The following is a 14,104-nucleotide window of genomic DNA, read 5'->3' as shown; positions in this document are numbered from 1 at the left end:
CAACACCTTAGTGCAGGGGTCCCCAATCCCAATCCACGAGGGCTGGTGTCCCTGCAGGTTTTAGATGTGTCCTTGATCCATCACAGCTGATTTAAATGGATAAATGACCTTCTCAACATGTCTTGAAATTCTCCAGAGGCCTGGTAATGAACTAATCATGTGATTCAGGTGTGTTGACCCAGGGTGAGATCTAAAACCTGCAGGGACACCGGCCCTCATGGACTGGGATTGGGGACCTCTGCCTTAGTGTGTCTGATTGTGATTTGTATTAAATTTTGTATACTGCATGCAATTTGCAGCACTGTATGTTTGCGTGATAGCATGTGCCTCATGTCGCCTGCAGGGCAATTGTGTACATGTATACACGAGGCTAGCTGAGCCTCCCTGGCAGCACAGTACACTTGCATATGCAGTCGGTTTAGTCCCCACGTCCAAGACTGTATCTGCTTAGTTGGGGTTTCATGTTTGACCACAACTTTATTTCATGCCTCCATGTACACTGAAGGATACATTGTGCGTCTGCCTGGTATATGGTCTGGTCGGGCTGGTTTACGTGCTGCATGGCGATGGCGTGGGGGAACTCGTTGAGCATCCGCTGCTGGAATGCCTCCAGCCTCTCGTAGTCATGGCCTCGGCACACAAACTCCTTATTCTGCAGTGGAGGGGGGTTAGGAAAGAAGCAGCGTGGGGTTAGCTTGACATCTAGTGGGCACAGACTGAAACTGCAGCACCATCTGCAAACTCCACCAAGGACAGGGCCTGTTACATCATTAAATGGCACTGAATAAGACTTGCTGAATGTCACCTTCCACTGGAAGAGTCTTATATAAGAAAAGTTCATTCTTTCAGAAGCGCCGTTTCTTTTTTGAAGAGGGTGAAAGTATTATTCCCTTCAACTAGCTGTTCAAGACAAAGAGGGAATATGGTGATTTACATACCCGTAAGAAGAAAGGAAACTTCTTCCCATAGAATCCAACTCTGAAGAATTCAGGTTCTAATCTTTGCTGATCCATGATCTTGTCATAGAGAGATGCTTCCATCATCTGACAATAAAAGACAAAACTGCTTATAAACCAACAGTGTCTAATCTGTTAGTTATATTGTGCATTTTTCTGACTAACCAGGGCATCATCAGGTTACAAAAAAACAAAGGACTCCTCAAGCAGCATCCCCACAGCTTCTGGAACAACTTACCCTCATTTTACTCAAGTTCCTGTAGTCGTAGTACGACTCGTACTGGTCAGCAAGCTCTCTGCAAAGGATGATGCCATTTTCCCAACACTGAGGACACAAAAAACACACACTTATTCCCTGTCACCTTCATCGTGCCCAGTCTGACAGTTACAGACTGACCCGAAACCTACTTAACACTAAGACACTTGTTCTGCAGTGCTCACACAATCGGTCTCCACTGGATGGCACTGGCGAGTCAACAACGCCAGCAGACACAAACAACCTCTCGATGCAGGTACATGCAGCACCAACCATCTTACTAATTAAATGAAAAGCTTTCCTTTCCTGCTGCCTTCCACTCTGTGATCGGGAGCACTGGAAGATGGCATAATTCGTGAATGTAAAGGATATTTGCACTACGAGTAACGAGGGGTGGCATTTTTAACGATTCAAAGAGATTTCCCCCCAAACATCAGAGGTAATGATGCGTTATTTTGAGAGGGTGAGCGTAGTTTTGTTTTGCCATTTCCCCCCTTCCCCTGAGAGTACAGAGAAACAGCAAAGGTAGTTAGGATAACGAGATAAAACTGGAGAAGTGAAGTTGGGATGATGAAAGAAAGCAACTCCTGAGAGACGAAAACAAAACTACAGCCTGGGAACCGTTTATCAAGTGAGAAACGCTGCGTCCTGAATTAGCTGAGCTCTGTTTGCGCTCACATTTCTCACTGATGAGATTATTTTAGCTAAATGCGGCACCATCAGAGCGAATCATGCTTTAACAGTCAGCGTGGCCATCATCGCCATCTGAGAGAAACAGTGTGGAATACTGTGGGACAATATGGATCCCGCTCTAATTACAGCTACCTGCAATTCCCTTGATTAAGTGGAAGAGGTGCTGCGACCTCTAGTCAACGTCACAGTTCATAACAGATAGAAATATCTCTGTACAAGGCTTTTGGCCTTCCTCTTCATTTTACGTGAATGATGTCTTATCTACTAAACAAGCAGGAAAAGAAGTTCTCTCATCTTTCACCCCGATGCGTTTGAGCCGACTATTAATGTTTCATGAAACTGTTGATGCTTATTATTTTTGAAATATACGTATTAATGGCCAGCATATATTTACTTTAGGAGAGCCATCAATAATATGTCTGCGCCTCTATTTCGTTGCCAGGTATGAAATAGAAATGCATTTAAATTAGAAGGCTCTTGAATATGCATGAGAAGCTGACGTGCTGCTGGGTATTAGCTTGGCACAAACTCCTCTGAATAAAACTGAACATGCTGTTGCTTTACACTGGCACAGTACATTCACTGGCATTTAGCGGTGTTATAGGGAACCAGTTGTCCTGCTGGTGTTTGGGCTCAGCTTACTTCCTTCATTCTACCTTGCCAGTGTGCTAGAAACGTCACAGATTACATCACATGACAAATGTTCTGGTTTCTGCAAAGTCAAATGCAAATGTATTGGACGGATGACTGTGGAGGAAAAACTGGCGCTTTCCAGCTTACCTTCCCCCTGTCGAAGTTCTGGATGATAGTGAGATGCAAATATTCTTTCCTTTGCCACTCGCTCTGCATGGGGTAGTTGAGAAACTCTCTGAGCGGCCTGTCTGACCATTCCAATAACTCGTCATAGAGCAGCAGGGTGTAGGACGCCTCTGTGAGCATACACAGAGAAAAATAGCATATTAATTTACATTTACAAGTTCTTTAAACAAGTTTTTTTTCTTGTTTAAAGAACTTGTGAAGGATTCAGTGTCTCAAATACTGATGAATACACTGAAGCAGAAGAACATGAACAGATGACAACATGAAAGCACATTTCAATAATCATCATACAGTACGTGTTCAGACCAGGGGTTAAAGTGGGACTGATCTATGTGGAACCGCAATCCCACACCTTTGATTAATGACCAATTAAATCTAATAGGCAGTGAGGTTGATTTTCATATGCTGCAGTCTGGCGGTGCTTCCAACTGATGCCACAAAAACCATTAAATCACCCCATGGTCACACCTGCATGCACCATTTTTTACCCTCCTTCTCTCCCCTGTTGCAGCTGTGGTTAATGCTTACATGTCATATCCTGATTCACATGAGATTTACTTTTACATTCTTAATCCAAATGTGTGTAAAATCTATGGTCTTCATCAGTCTAAATAATGCATATTATGCATGGGTCTTTCTTATTTCAAACATCTGCGGATATTCTGGCCTATCTCATAAGAGAACACTTTTTTGTGTCTATCCCTTTCTTTTTTGGGTGAGTCAAACCAGGAGAGCACACAGCTAAAAATGTAAAACATTAATGTGGCCTCCAACACATAACCCATTTCTTCTTTTTATACTTTTTAGCCAATGTCTTTTTATTGAGTTTTTCTTTCATACATATAAACAAAAAGAGAAGAAAAGGATTACAGATGATCTGTACATTTGGGGTAATTAGCCCGTTCGTTTAACGCTGTGAGAAAAGAAAAGAAAATTAAAAAGGGAAATAAAGAAAAAAAGAGAAGTATAAACATATGTTTAATATTTCCCCAAATAACATAATCCCTGCAAAATAATTCATTCCCACCCATGAAATGCTTCAAGGAAAGGACCCTACATGCTTTGAAATTTCCCAGTAGAGTTCTGAGTGAATGTCTTATTTTCTCTTTTCTACACACAACATGAGGTCATATAACCACTGTTTGTGAGTGGGAGGGGCAGCGTTCCGCCACCTCAGTAGGATTGCCCTCCTAGCCAACAGGGAACAGAATGGAGAGGAGAGTTGGTAGGAGGGAGAGGAAGACAAGGCTACTCTTCAGAATCAAGTGAGGAAGCTTTGCCCTGTGCATGTCTGCATTTCTCTGTTGCACTTTGTTGCACGTGCCTTCTGACTCCTTATTTCTCCTCTGCGTTTCCTGAAGCGTACACTGCAGGTCTTCATGTCTTTTCTCTTGTTCTTGATTTTGCACCTGCACTTCAGTATAAACTTCTCTGTATTTTTCTCAGCATTTCATTGAACCTACACTCCATCTTTGAACATCTTTTTTCATTCTAGTTCAATGGTTTTATCCTTCATTTTTTTTAACATATACCTGCAGTTCTAGATTTCTCCACTCAAAGTCGTAGAGAGTAGAGAATCTGGAGAAATTCAGCTTCTTTCTGATTTTCTTGCACCTTTTCTTGAAGTATTTGTGTGTAGTGCTATTTGAAGCGACACTTGCAAGCCTTCATTGTATTTCTCGATGTTCTGTTCTGTTTAATCTAACTGTTAAAATTTTAATTGGTGCCCAAGGCGGGTAAATTGTGTCCAAAATGTTGCCACCAGATGGTGCATCTTTGTGGAGAAAAGCCATGAATCTGTTCATCTAAACCTGATCTATGGCCAGAGGGAGGTCTTGGCTTCCCTGCTGGCCGACTAAGAAATTAGTGATGGCTCATGTAATATCTTCTTATTAATCGTAGAATGTAGTGGCTAAATCCACAAAGTTTAGTAAACTTAAGAACCAGCATCAGGAAAAGCTGCACAAAGAAAAAGAATTAAAACCTACTGGACCTCACAATGGGAATTACGTAATGACTTATTTCTGTCCCCTTACAACAGACCTTATGATTCCCTGCCAAATCCCAACTTCAAGCCCTGGTTATGACAAACAGTAAAACAGCAATAATGCATCACCCACGCTCAGTCACACTGTACTACAAGGCAGTATATTCCTTTCAATGTACCTGTGTAGTTTTGTGCTTTCAGATGCAGATCATACAGTTTGTGAATGTAGCGGATGTACATCTCCTCTTTGTTCAACTCTGTTTTGTAGAAGTTCTGGCAGGAGCCGATGATTCAATGAAAAAACATGAGAGAAAGACGGAAAACATTAGCAGAGAGACCATCATAACCATTAGAGAGGGAATTTAAACAAGTAATGAAGGCATTTAAAAGTGAACAATATAGTTCAGCTGCTGATTTGCAGGGGCCTTTTGATCCCTCTGCCTACACACTGAGGTCCTCTTGCACATAACTCCAGTTAAATTTAAAAAAAACCCACAAGAATACTCAATTATCATCTATATATTACATATGTTTTACTTTTTTCATCATTTTGAAATAAAAAGGTAATAACTTCAGAGTGGAATAGCAACAGAAGATAAACACTGACATATTTGCCTGACACTCACCAGTAAACTGACAGTACATCCGATCTTTTTGCCATCCACTTCTCCCAACTTCATGCAATCCCTGCAATAGAAACATTGAGAATTTGACTAAAAAGACCAAGCACGTGTGTCTCTGGAAGTATTTTGTGAACGTGTGCGCGTGCCCACCTGTAGTCTAGCAGTCTTTCCATTAAACGAGTGACGGTAGCGATCAGAGAGATCCCGCTCTCCCTCCAGGTCTCTCTCTCAATCTTCTTCAGCAGGCTGAAGGACAAATGAAGAGAGACAGAACAAGACAAAGATGTAAAAACCAAAAGAGACGGGGAAGGCAAATGGGGGGGGCGATGGAAGAAACAACTAAGAAAGGAAAGGAGGCGAAGCAAAATTAATAGCAGTCATACTGGTGTCACCTATGCTTGTTGGCCTGCCTACAGGAGCTCAAGAAAGAAAAAACACAAAGGTGGCTAAATTTTTTTTACAACACCTTATTTACTGTTATGCCACCAAAACAGGTTTTTATAGAATTAAGGGCAAACACACAACAGCCAAAATACTGAAGCTGTTTTTTCTTCTTTTTTTTTTGTAATTGCTCCACATTTCCCCTCACACAGACGACACTGAGAGAACAAAGAGGAGGGTGTCTTACCTAGGGTACGGACCAAACAGAGGAATTCTACTCCAGGCGGGAAGCATAGGCGGAATAAATTAATATTAATATTAGCACACACTCACACAGGTTAGTTTAGGGATTAGTGGAGTTAGTAGGAAAAAAAAATAATTAGGAACTTAAAGTAGGCTTAAATCAAGAAAAACAAAAGAAAATTGAAATTATACATAAAAAAGTGTTAATAATAACTTATTATGCATGATTACAATATAGCGCACACTATAACTACTGAACTTTACAAAATATGAACCGCAGTGCCTCTGCATTTTATTAATGTTTCACGTGTACAAATGGTGGGAAAGAGAATGATCGACTATGGAAGACAAAGGGATATTAGAAGTGGATCCATACTCATAAAATAGATCACACTTTGATTTGTGGCTGTGCAGCAGCAGAAGAGTGAATCGGAAATACGACTTCATTTAATGCAACATGGTTTTCTTTTCCTTCTTCTTTTTAAGTTGAAATGCAAGATTTTTGCTTTGAAAGCTTCAAATACTAGCAGCCCAGAGAGAAGGGCGACATAAAAATATAAACAGAAAAGAAGCAGGGACCAACATACGCACACACTCAGGTGAACACACACACACACACACACATATATGAAAAGGTGTGCACAAACACTAAGCATGCAGGTGTACAAACCTGGAAACTCAAGGACAGACAAAAGGAGCTGACCAAAGAGGAGGTGTGAGTGAAGATGAAGGCGATTAAATGCTCATCACTTACCTCTCACTGCTTGAAAAATATGCTTTACATAAGCAATTTCAAATACAAAACTACCTATTGTATATTTGTATAATAATGACATGTTTGTTAGTTTGAAAGTAAGCCTGCAGCTTTCTGTGTTGCTTCCCTCATTAGCTACATGCTCTGAAAGCAACCTAACCCATTTAATGGCTTTCTTTATTGAAGTACAAGAGGCCTTTTCAGAGCTGTAATGCTGCTATCTGTGCTCTGGGTTTTCAGGGTTAAAGGCTAATTCTCAAAAGCAGAATACTTAGACACATCCACTTCCCGATAAAACGCCCATTTAGTGAGGCAAATGACCTGCAGATTGCAGCCCACGCAGATAATTTACCTGATGAAGCCTTGTGTGGGTTGCATCATTTAGGTAATTAGACCCCCATAAACAGCTATTTTCACTGGAAGTGCCCAGGTCTCCTAAACTAGCCTTCATGCACTTTCAAGTAGGTTTTTGCTGGGATTTTACTGTTTATTGTAAAAAATTAATTAATTTTTAAAAATTGCTTTCGCGGCCAAATTATTTAACAAATTTGCAGAGACTTTTCCTTCAAAAGTCTTTCTGGAAAATTTCTACTTTATTAGATTTTGTAACATTTCTTGATTCTTTTACCAACTCACATGCTGTTGAAGAGCTCCCTGTATGTCTCATCGCCTTTGCCTTCAGACATCAGGCTGTCCAGCTTGTCAATCAACTTGGCCTCCACCTGTGAGGAAAAGCATTTAAAGCTCAGAGGCTCGCAGTCTGAACAACACTGACATAACAAAGAAGAACGCAGAGCTTGATCTTAAAGTGTGCAGCATCAAAAAAGTAGACTTAATTATCTGAATGAGAATGCATAATTCTCTTAAACTTGCAGTATTTGCAATGACCAGCAGAGGGTGACTTTGACTCTGACTGAGAAAAATCTGACTGCTTATTGATCACTTGTTTTATTACCTGAATAGACATTTTACTAATGATTTTTGAGTACTAGTTTATACAACGTGATACTTTTAGAGAATTGTTGATAATAAAGCAGGATATGCTTTAGGGAGTAAGTTTTGTGAGTGACAAGATCTCACCCATCTGTCAATTTCTTTACAGTTAAATTGTTAGAATTTACAGTTATGTGAAAAACTAAAGACATGCCATGACCAAGTAGCCTGTAGAACCACCTTTAGCAAAAAAACACAAGTAGTTGTTTTCTGTAATGCTCTGTCTCTCACATTCACATGCTTCAGTTCATATATTATACTAATTATTGTGGTTTCTGAAGTTTCAGAAATGTAAATAATATTATTATTTAGCAATGAGAAACAAAACCAGCTATAAATGAATGTAAATGTTTTAGAAGAAAATTAAACATCACACACACACTGCAATTATTACAAGTTATATTTCCAATTATCCAGTTATATAGATGTGGCTTATTTTTGATTATGACAAGGATGAATTTAGCTTTCATTAACCTTTGCAACTAACAGTTAAAGCCAAGATTAAATAGTTCTGAGTTGGTGAATTGATTTCAGTGAAACAGCAGCATGCAGTACCTGCTTAAAATTGCCACTGCGTCTTTGCTCCCAGTCCATCATGTCGTGGAAAATGGGGATCATGACATTTCTCAGATCAGGTTGAGGCACCAGCGTCACCTCCAGGAACGGCCCAATCATTGCTGGGATGAAGTTCAACTTATGTTCACCTGGAGGAAAGATACAGATCGGCACAGAGGTCAGGCTTTCACTTTATCCCTGCACACAGCATATTGTTTATGTCAGAGACAATTTACCCAACTCTGGAAAGGTGTCTTCCTTCAAAACCTTTGCAATAAATCCTGCTCTAGCAGTTCATGAAGTTCCCAAAAGCCCCAAAACTTTCTGTTTTGATTGTTTTCTGCTACTCCCCCATTCTAATCATTTAAACAAACATTACACCTTTAAAAAATAATGCCTCAGAAGTTTTGTTTTCTTTGGCTAACACAGGTCTGAATTCAAAAGGTCAAGTGGATTTCTCTCCTGTCCTCCCTTTTAGACAGATTCTAATAAAGTGCACTTCACAAATTCCTTCCAATTTGGCTGAAGTGCTAAAACGAAACAACTTAGAGTGCACAGTTTATTCCATCATTTTCAGCAGAAAGATGTAACGTTATTATTACTATCAAATAAAAAAAAGAAAGGGGGGGGGGTTTCCAAAGTGTACTTGAAAATGAGAAAAACCACACTTGAACAGTACGTTTGAAATTACCATAAAACAAAATTGCATCCATCCATCACAGAGTCAGAACAAAAGCATCCACATAAAGGAGACCAAGGCATCCAGTCGGTTGCCATGGTGACAAATGGTATAAAGAAGAAAAAAGGGTTTTTTGTTTTTTTAGATCCCATCAGCTCAAGTACAGAGAGTTGTTTGCTTTGTTGCATCACACAGATTCCAAGAGCTCTACTTTTGCACCAGAGGAGCAATAAATATGAATAAATAAAAACAGGATTTAGATAGTTTCAATAGAACCACAGGACTTTAAGAGATCCAGCTATTGCTGAAATGGAAGACAGACACTAGCACTTATAAGTACCTGCAAATATGCCATGTACGTCATTAGGTTAAAATCCCTTCACAAATTTCTTTCCAAACATTTAGGTCCTGCATCAGCAAATCTTTTACTTTTTTTTTTTCTTTCTGCACACTCTCCAGCTTTTTTTGGGCCTCTTTTCCTTTATGAGCACTATGGAGGCTGTAGTGCCATTTATAAATGAGAATTTGGTCCGCATGATGGCCCACGTTGTTACACATCATGCAGATCCATCCATATAATGATCAAGCTGGAATCCAGCAACAGTGTGAATTGCAAAGCACAATGAGACGGATCCCGTGCATGGAAACATTGAGTAAGTACTCAGTAAGTATCTCTTGTGAATATGCCACATGAAGGACGATGAGCTTAACAACTTTCTCCGTCATGGGTGTAGCCCATGTTGAGGAATAAGATGTGCGCTATGATGGGCCTCTATCACCTTACCTAAATTCTGCCACATGCTGAAGATCTCACAGCCCATCATCACCCTCATATCTCCATATCTGCATGATAAAAAAAAAAAACAACAACAAAATGCGGTTAAAAATGTGTGCACAAACTGATGGAAGCTGTAGAACAGCATGTTAAGCAGTCATTAGAGTGAGTGTACACTGTGTGTGTCCAGCTGTGTTGAGGTTCTTGACAGACAGGAGGAGCAAGATAGAGCGGCTTGTTGAGTAGGCGTGTGGCTCATTACAGACTGCTCTAACGCATCCAGCAAAGAATACCAAGCATTTGCAAATAATCAGCACTTACTTTTCCAGTATTTTCTTTCTCTTGGAGGGAGAGAAGGATTCAAGTTGAAGACAGGGCTGGTTGATAAATATTACAGACAGGTAGAAATACGAATCCCACACCTGCAATAAAAAAACATTACTTTGTTAACGTGCACAACCTCCTGACTTTAACCTACAAAAGTGTTAACCTGCATGTGGGTACACAGTAACTTACTATCAGACACAATACTGATAGGACAAACAGCCTCCCAAATCTTCAGATTACATCATTTTCATTAAGCCAATAGCAGCAGCAATCCTACAAAATTCCGCTATTAAAGGAATTCAAACTGAAAAAACAGACCATAGGATAAGCCTATATGCTGATGATGTGTTACTTTACCTTGAGAACTCACATACCTCTCTTCTGAAGATGATCACACTTATAGATCACTTGTCTATATTAGACTATTCCATCAACTAGAGTAAATCAATAGTTTCGCCTCTGAATTGAATCTTTAAGAACATCTCCACCACTGCGCTACAGTCAGGTAACATCAGATGTTTAGGTGTAAAAATTTTCAGACTGAATCGCATTCCTCTGCAATACTTCACCTATATCACTCATGGGGAGAGTTGCAACAATTAAAACGATGGCATAAAATCAGCCATCAGTCTATTGATTGGTTTAAGACACTAGACTCAAACATCTCAAAATGTTTATGAAAACAACAAACCATCACGAATCAGTTTAAAAACGCTAGAAAAGCCAAAATGCACTGGTGGTCTAGAATTACCTCTTTTTTTTTCTATATGTTTCCAAATGGATCAAATCAAGCCTGTTAGATAGTCCATGACTGTACCTGGTCAAGCACCATATAGAAAAAATACTGAAACCAGATTAAGTATTTGATGTTGGTGTAAAGTATATTTATTGTTCTTTTTCTGTTTTTTAGCTTTCAGCTCACTACTGCACAGTCTGCCTTAAGCATCTAAATAATGTCTGTTTTTGTGATGTGTGATGAACTTCCATATTATATATGTGTCTGCCTGTGTGTCAGTAGTAAAGTAATGCAGCAAAATCTTTGAAGCTATTTTGACATTCAGACTTCTGAAGCACTGCAGCACTGTTCAGACAACACACACACGCACACAAAGCCTGCCAACTTCCCTTACCTTGTAGTCAAACTTGTCATTGAGGAAGTTTTTCCTCAGAGCGTCAGAAAGGTAGAGGACAGTTGTGATGATGACACTAAAAGAACAAAAAGCGACGCAGAAAGCAAGAGGTGGAGAAGATTACTACTGTGTCACCTTGGAGGGGAATCTGTCATTTCCATTCTGCACTGCTAAAGGAAAATATGAGCAGAGAGGCAAAACCATAAATAGCTAAGGCATAACATTTTTAAGTTACACTTTTCTGTCTGACAAAACTTTTTCATTATGAAACAACTGTTACTTGTTTTTCCTGTATGATATCATCTCTGTGTCACTTGATAGTGACCTCCAGACAATAATATGGATGGATAAGCACTGCATTTACTCTCATATTAAATGAGCACACTACATTCAAATCTCTCCATCTTCTGAAGCTTTTTGTGCGATCAAAATCAAGTGTTAACTGAGAGAACCAAGGTTGAATATTTTAGCAGATGAAAGCACACAAACAGAATAAACGACTAGTTGTGAGTGAGATGCATACTGCATATCTGCATGAGCCTCTGATTTCCTGTCTGTCCTCATTCGTGTCCTCTTCCTGCTTTCCTTGATTTGTTTGCGTGTGTTTTCTTACTTGTTTGTGACCAGTCTCATGACAGTCCAGTCTTTAGGGAACATTTCTGGTCGGATTAGGATCCTGAAGACTGTAAAGATATGAAGGAGGAAATCCTGCAACACAAACACATGCAAAACAACACCAAGGCACATTAAATTTGTTACTCAGTAAAGAGTTATTGCAGAAGAAAGATTCGGGATGGAGCTTATTTTTCACAACCATGTACTATCCAATTATATATTAGGTATAATTAAAAATATATAAAAGAAATGTCTCTGTTGGCCATTTTAATATTTTCTAGCTATAAGCTACTTCTTGACTTCTCTTTATCGCTGCACGCTCTGTGGGAAAACAAACAACCTAAAACTTCACTGTAAGTCCTTTTTCCATTTGTACCTCCTCAGATAGACTTGGATCGACCGATTTTCCATTAGCAAACAAGATGCTCTTATGACTCATCGAGTGACACCACTGACCAGCCAATTGGTGGCATGCAGTCTGACAACATCACATTTTAGAACCTGCGTGGATCGCTTTGGAACCCTGGCCGTACAGGTACTATGACCTAATGAAAAACCCTGAAACCTGTGGTGAGCTGTGGCAAGTTGATCCAAGTAGGTACTAATGGAAAAGCTGAACCACATTAAATCTGCTGAGAGTTAGTATGAAGGTAGAACAACTTCCTCTGCATCTGTCCATGGTGCTGAATTGTTAATATCAGCTCTATTTAAGGACACTACACTGTACACAAATATCTGATCCTAACACTTCTCAAGTGTTAAGGCAAATGCAGATCTACTATGTAACTATGTAGTCTGTACATAGGATAGGATGTGCTGTGTTATCAACTGTAATAATATTATACACTCAAAGTCTGAGCCTCTAGAAAGATGCGTTGCACATGTGAAAGCAGTAAATCTGGTTTCATCTGCATGTTTCACTTAGGTTTTACCACCAAACCCAGCATCAGGGTTCATTTAGTAAACTCTTTTGATTACACTTTTTTGATGCATGTATCAAAAATAGAACTCACAAAAAGCACATTACTTCAGTTAACATTAATTCCCAACAGAGTAAACCCATGAACTTAATATCTTTCTGTCTCTTATTTTTCCTGCTGCCCAATTCTACACAATTTGTAGAAATTGTAGTAATACCATCAACAGGCATTAATTATAATCTTTTACTTTTAGACTTGCAGACAGACAGATATGGATGGAGGGAAAGAGAGAAAGATCGAGTGGTCTTACCCTCAGGTCGTCTTTGCTGCTGAACGCCTGCAGCAGCTTCTGATAGTGCTTGTCACTCATCTGTCGCAGAAGCGCCAACAAACATGCCACAAATTCTCCCTGACAACACAACACATAATGAGAGGGAGAAGATGAAGCTTTAATGTTGTTGCATATTCAGGGAAAACTTTTATTTTTCTGTCCTTTTGGAGAAGAAATGAGTTCAAAAAATAAGATCTATTGTGCTTTGAAAATAATAGTGGAACTAGTAAGAATTGTACTTATGTTAACAGGATTTTTAAGAGTTTCCTTGACCTTCCTTCATCAGACAATGATGATCACATTGTCATCCACCTCACCATTTCCGCCATTCCAGAAACTCTGTTTATTAATCTAATTACGCTTCTACATATTGTCAAGTTCTGGCATTTATAGCAGTAAGCTAGCTTACAAACACACACACACACACACACACAGTAAAACACACATACAGTGACATCCTGGAACTGTAGTCTCATGGAGGTTCCAGCAGGCTGGGGCCGGTTGCTAATTTCCAAGATAGTCCTCAGTAAAACTCCCAGCAGGCTTTCCACAATTAGCTCCACTTCCTCAGACACCACAAGCTCCTGAGAGGGAAAATAAAACACACCCATGTGAGAATGAATCACAGGTCAAAGTACCACATTACCTTGAGAGAGAGAGTATTAGCATTTAGAATAGAAAGAAAAAAAATGTGAATCTTGAACGTAAGAGTCACTAAAATTCAAACAGACTCCATCTGTGCACTTATGTCCTCTTAAAGTTACCTAGCATTGCTCTGCTAGCACAACACTCAACTGGATTCAACAACTGACACCATTCTGCCTCCGAGCCAACGTCTACACCCCTCACCGCCCTGCCACCGCTACCCTGTAATTCTATTTTCATCAGTTTTAATGAGTCTTGCACCAGAATGTGGACTAATAAGTTGTTTCAGGGCCATGCAGAACATTTTGAGACTATAACTTAAAAAAGAGAGAGGAGAATGGAAACGAATAGGAGAAGGTAGAATACAAAAGACGTAGAGGCAGTTAAAGATGAAAAGAAACTCAAATAGAGCGGTGAATAAA

General features: G+C 39.6%; 1 protein-coding gene across 4 annotated transcripts in view; it reads right to left on the bottom strand.

Moving 5' to 3' along the window:
• Positions 1 to 14,104, bottom strand: part of dock4b (dedicator of cytokinesis 4b) — a 142,553-nt gene that overhangs the window by 30,772 nt on the left and 97,677 nt on the right. For 3 of the 4 annotated variants that reach the window (XM_005915623.3, XM_005915626.3, XM_005915624.3), the window contains exons 25-40: positions 13,487 to 13,621; positions 13,017 to 13,115; positions 11,785 to 11,879; positions 11,172 to 11,247; positions 10,036 to 10,136; positions 9,724 to 9,782; positions 8,261 to 8,409; positions 7,349 to 7,434; positions 5,963 to 5,989; positions 5,485 to 5,580; positions 5,338 to 5,398; positions 4,891 to 4,984; positions 2,686 to 2,834; positions 1,195 to 1,281; positions 939 to 1,043; positions 511 to 652 (exon numbers count right to left, since the gene is read on the bottom strand). In XM_005915623.3, coding sequence (XP_005915685.1) covers positions 511 to 652; positions 939 to 1,043; positions 1,195 to 1,281; positions 2,686 to 2,834; positions 4,891 to 4,984; positions 5,338 to 5,398; positions 5,485 to 5,580; positions 5,963 to 5,989; positions 7,349 to 7,434; positions 8,261 to 8,409; positions 9,724 to 9,782; positions 10,036 to 10,136; positions 11,172 to 11,247; positions 11,785 to 11,879; positions 13,017 to 13,115; positions 13,487 to 13,621 — 1,561 coding nt within the window. The remainder of the gene's footprint in view (positions 1 to 510; positions 653 to 938; positions 1,044 to 1,194; positions 1,282 to 2,685; positions 2,835 to 4,890; positions 4,985 to 5,337; positions 5,399 to 5,484; positions 5,581 to 5,962; positions 5,990 to 7,348; positions 7,435 to 8,260; positions 8,410 to 9,723; positions 9,783 to 10,035; positions 10,137 to 11,171; positions 11,248 to 11,784; positions 11,880 to 13,016; positions 13,116 to 13,486; positions 13,622 to 14,104) is intronic. The other variant, XM_005915625.3, reaches the window with a different exon arrangement.

This window comes from Haplochromis burtoni, unplaced genomic scaffold (assembly GCF_018398535.1).
Source record: "Haplochromis burtoni strain Fernald_Lab_line unplaced genomic scaffold, NCSU_Asbu1 Contig_14, whole genome shotgun sequence".
Classification (NCBI taxonomy): Eukaryota; Metazoa; Chordata; class Actinopteri; order Cichliformes; family Cichlidae; genus Haplochromis; species Haplochromis burtoni.
Note: the sequence above shows the minus strand (reverse complement) of the source record. Positions and strands in the feature narration are given on the sequence as shown.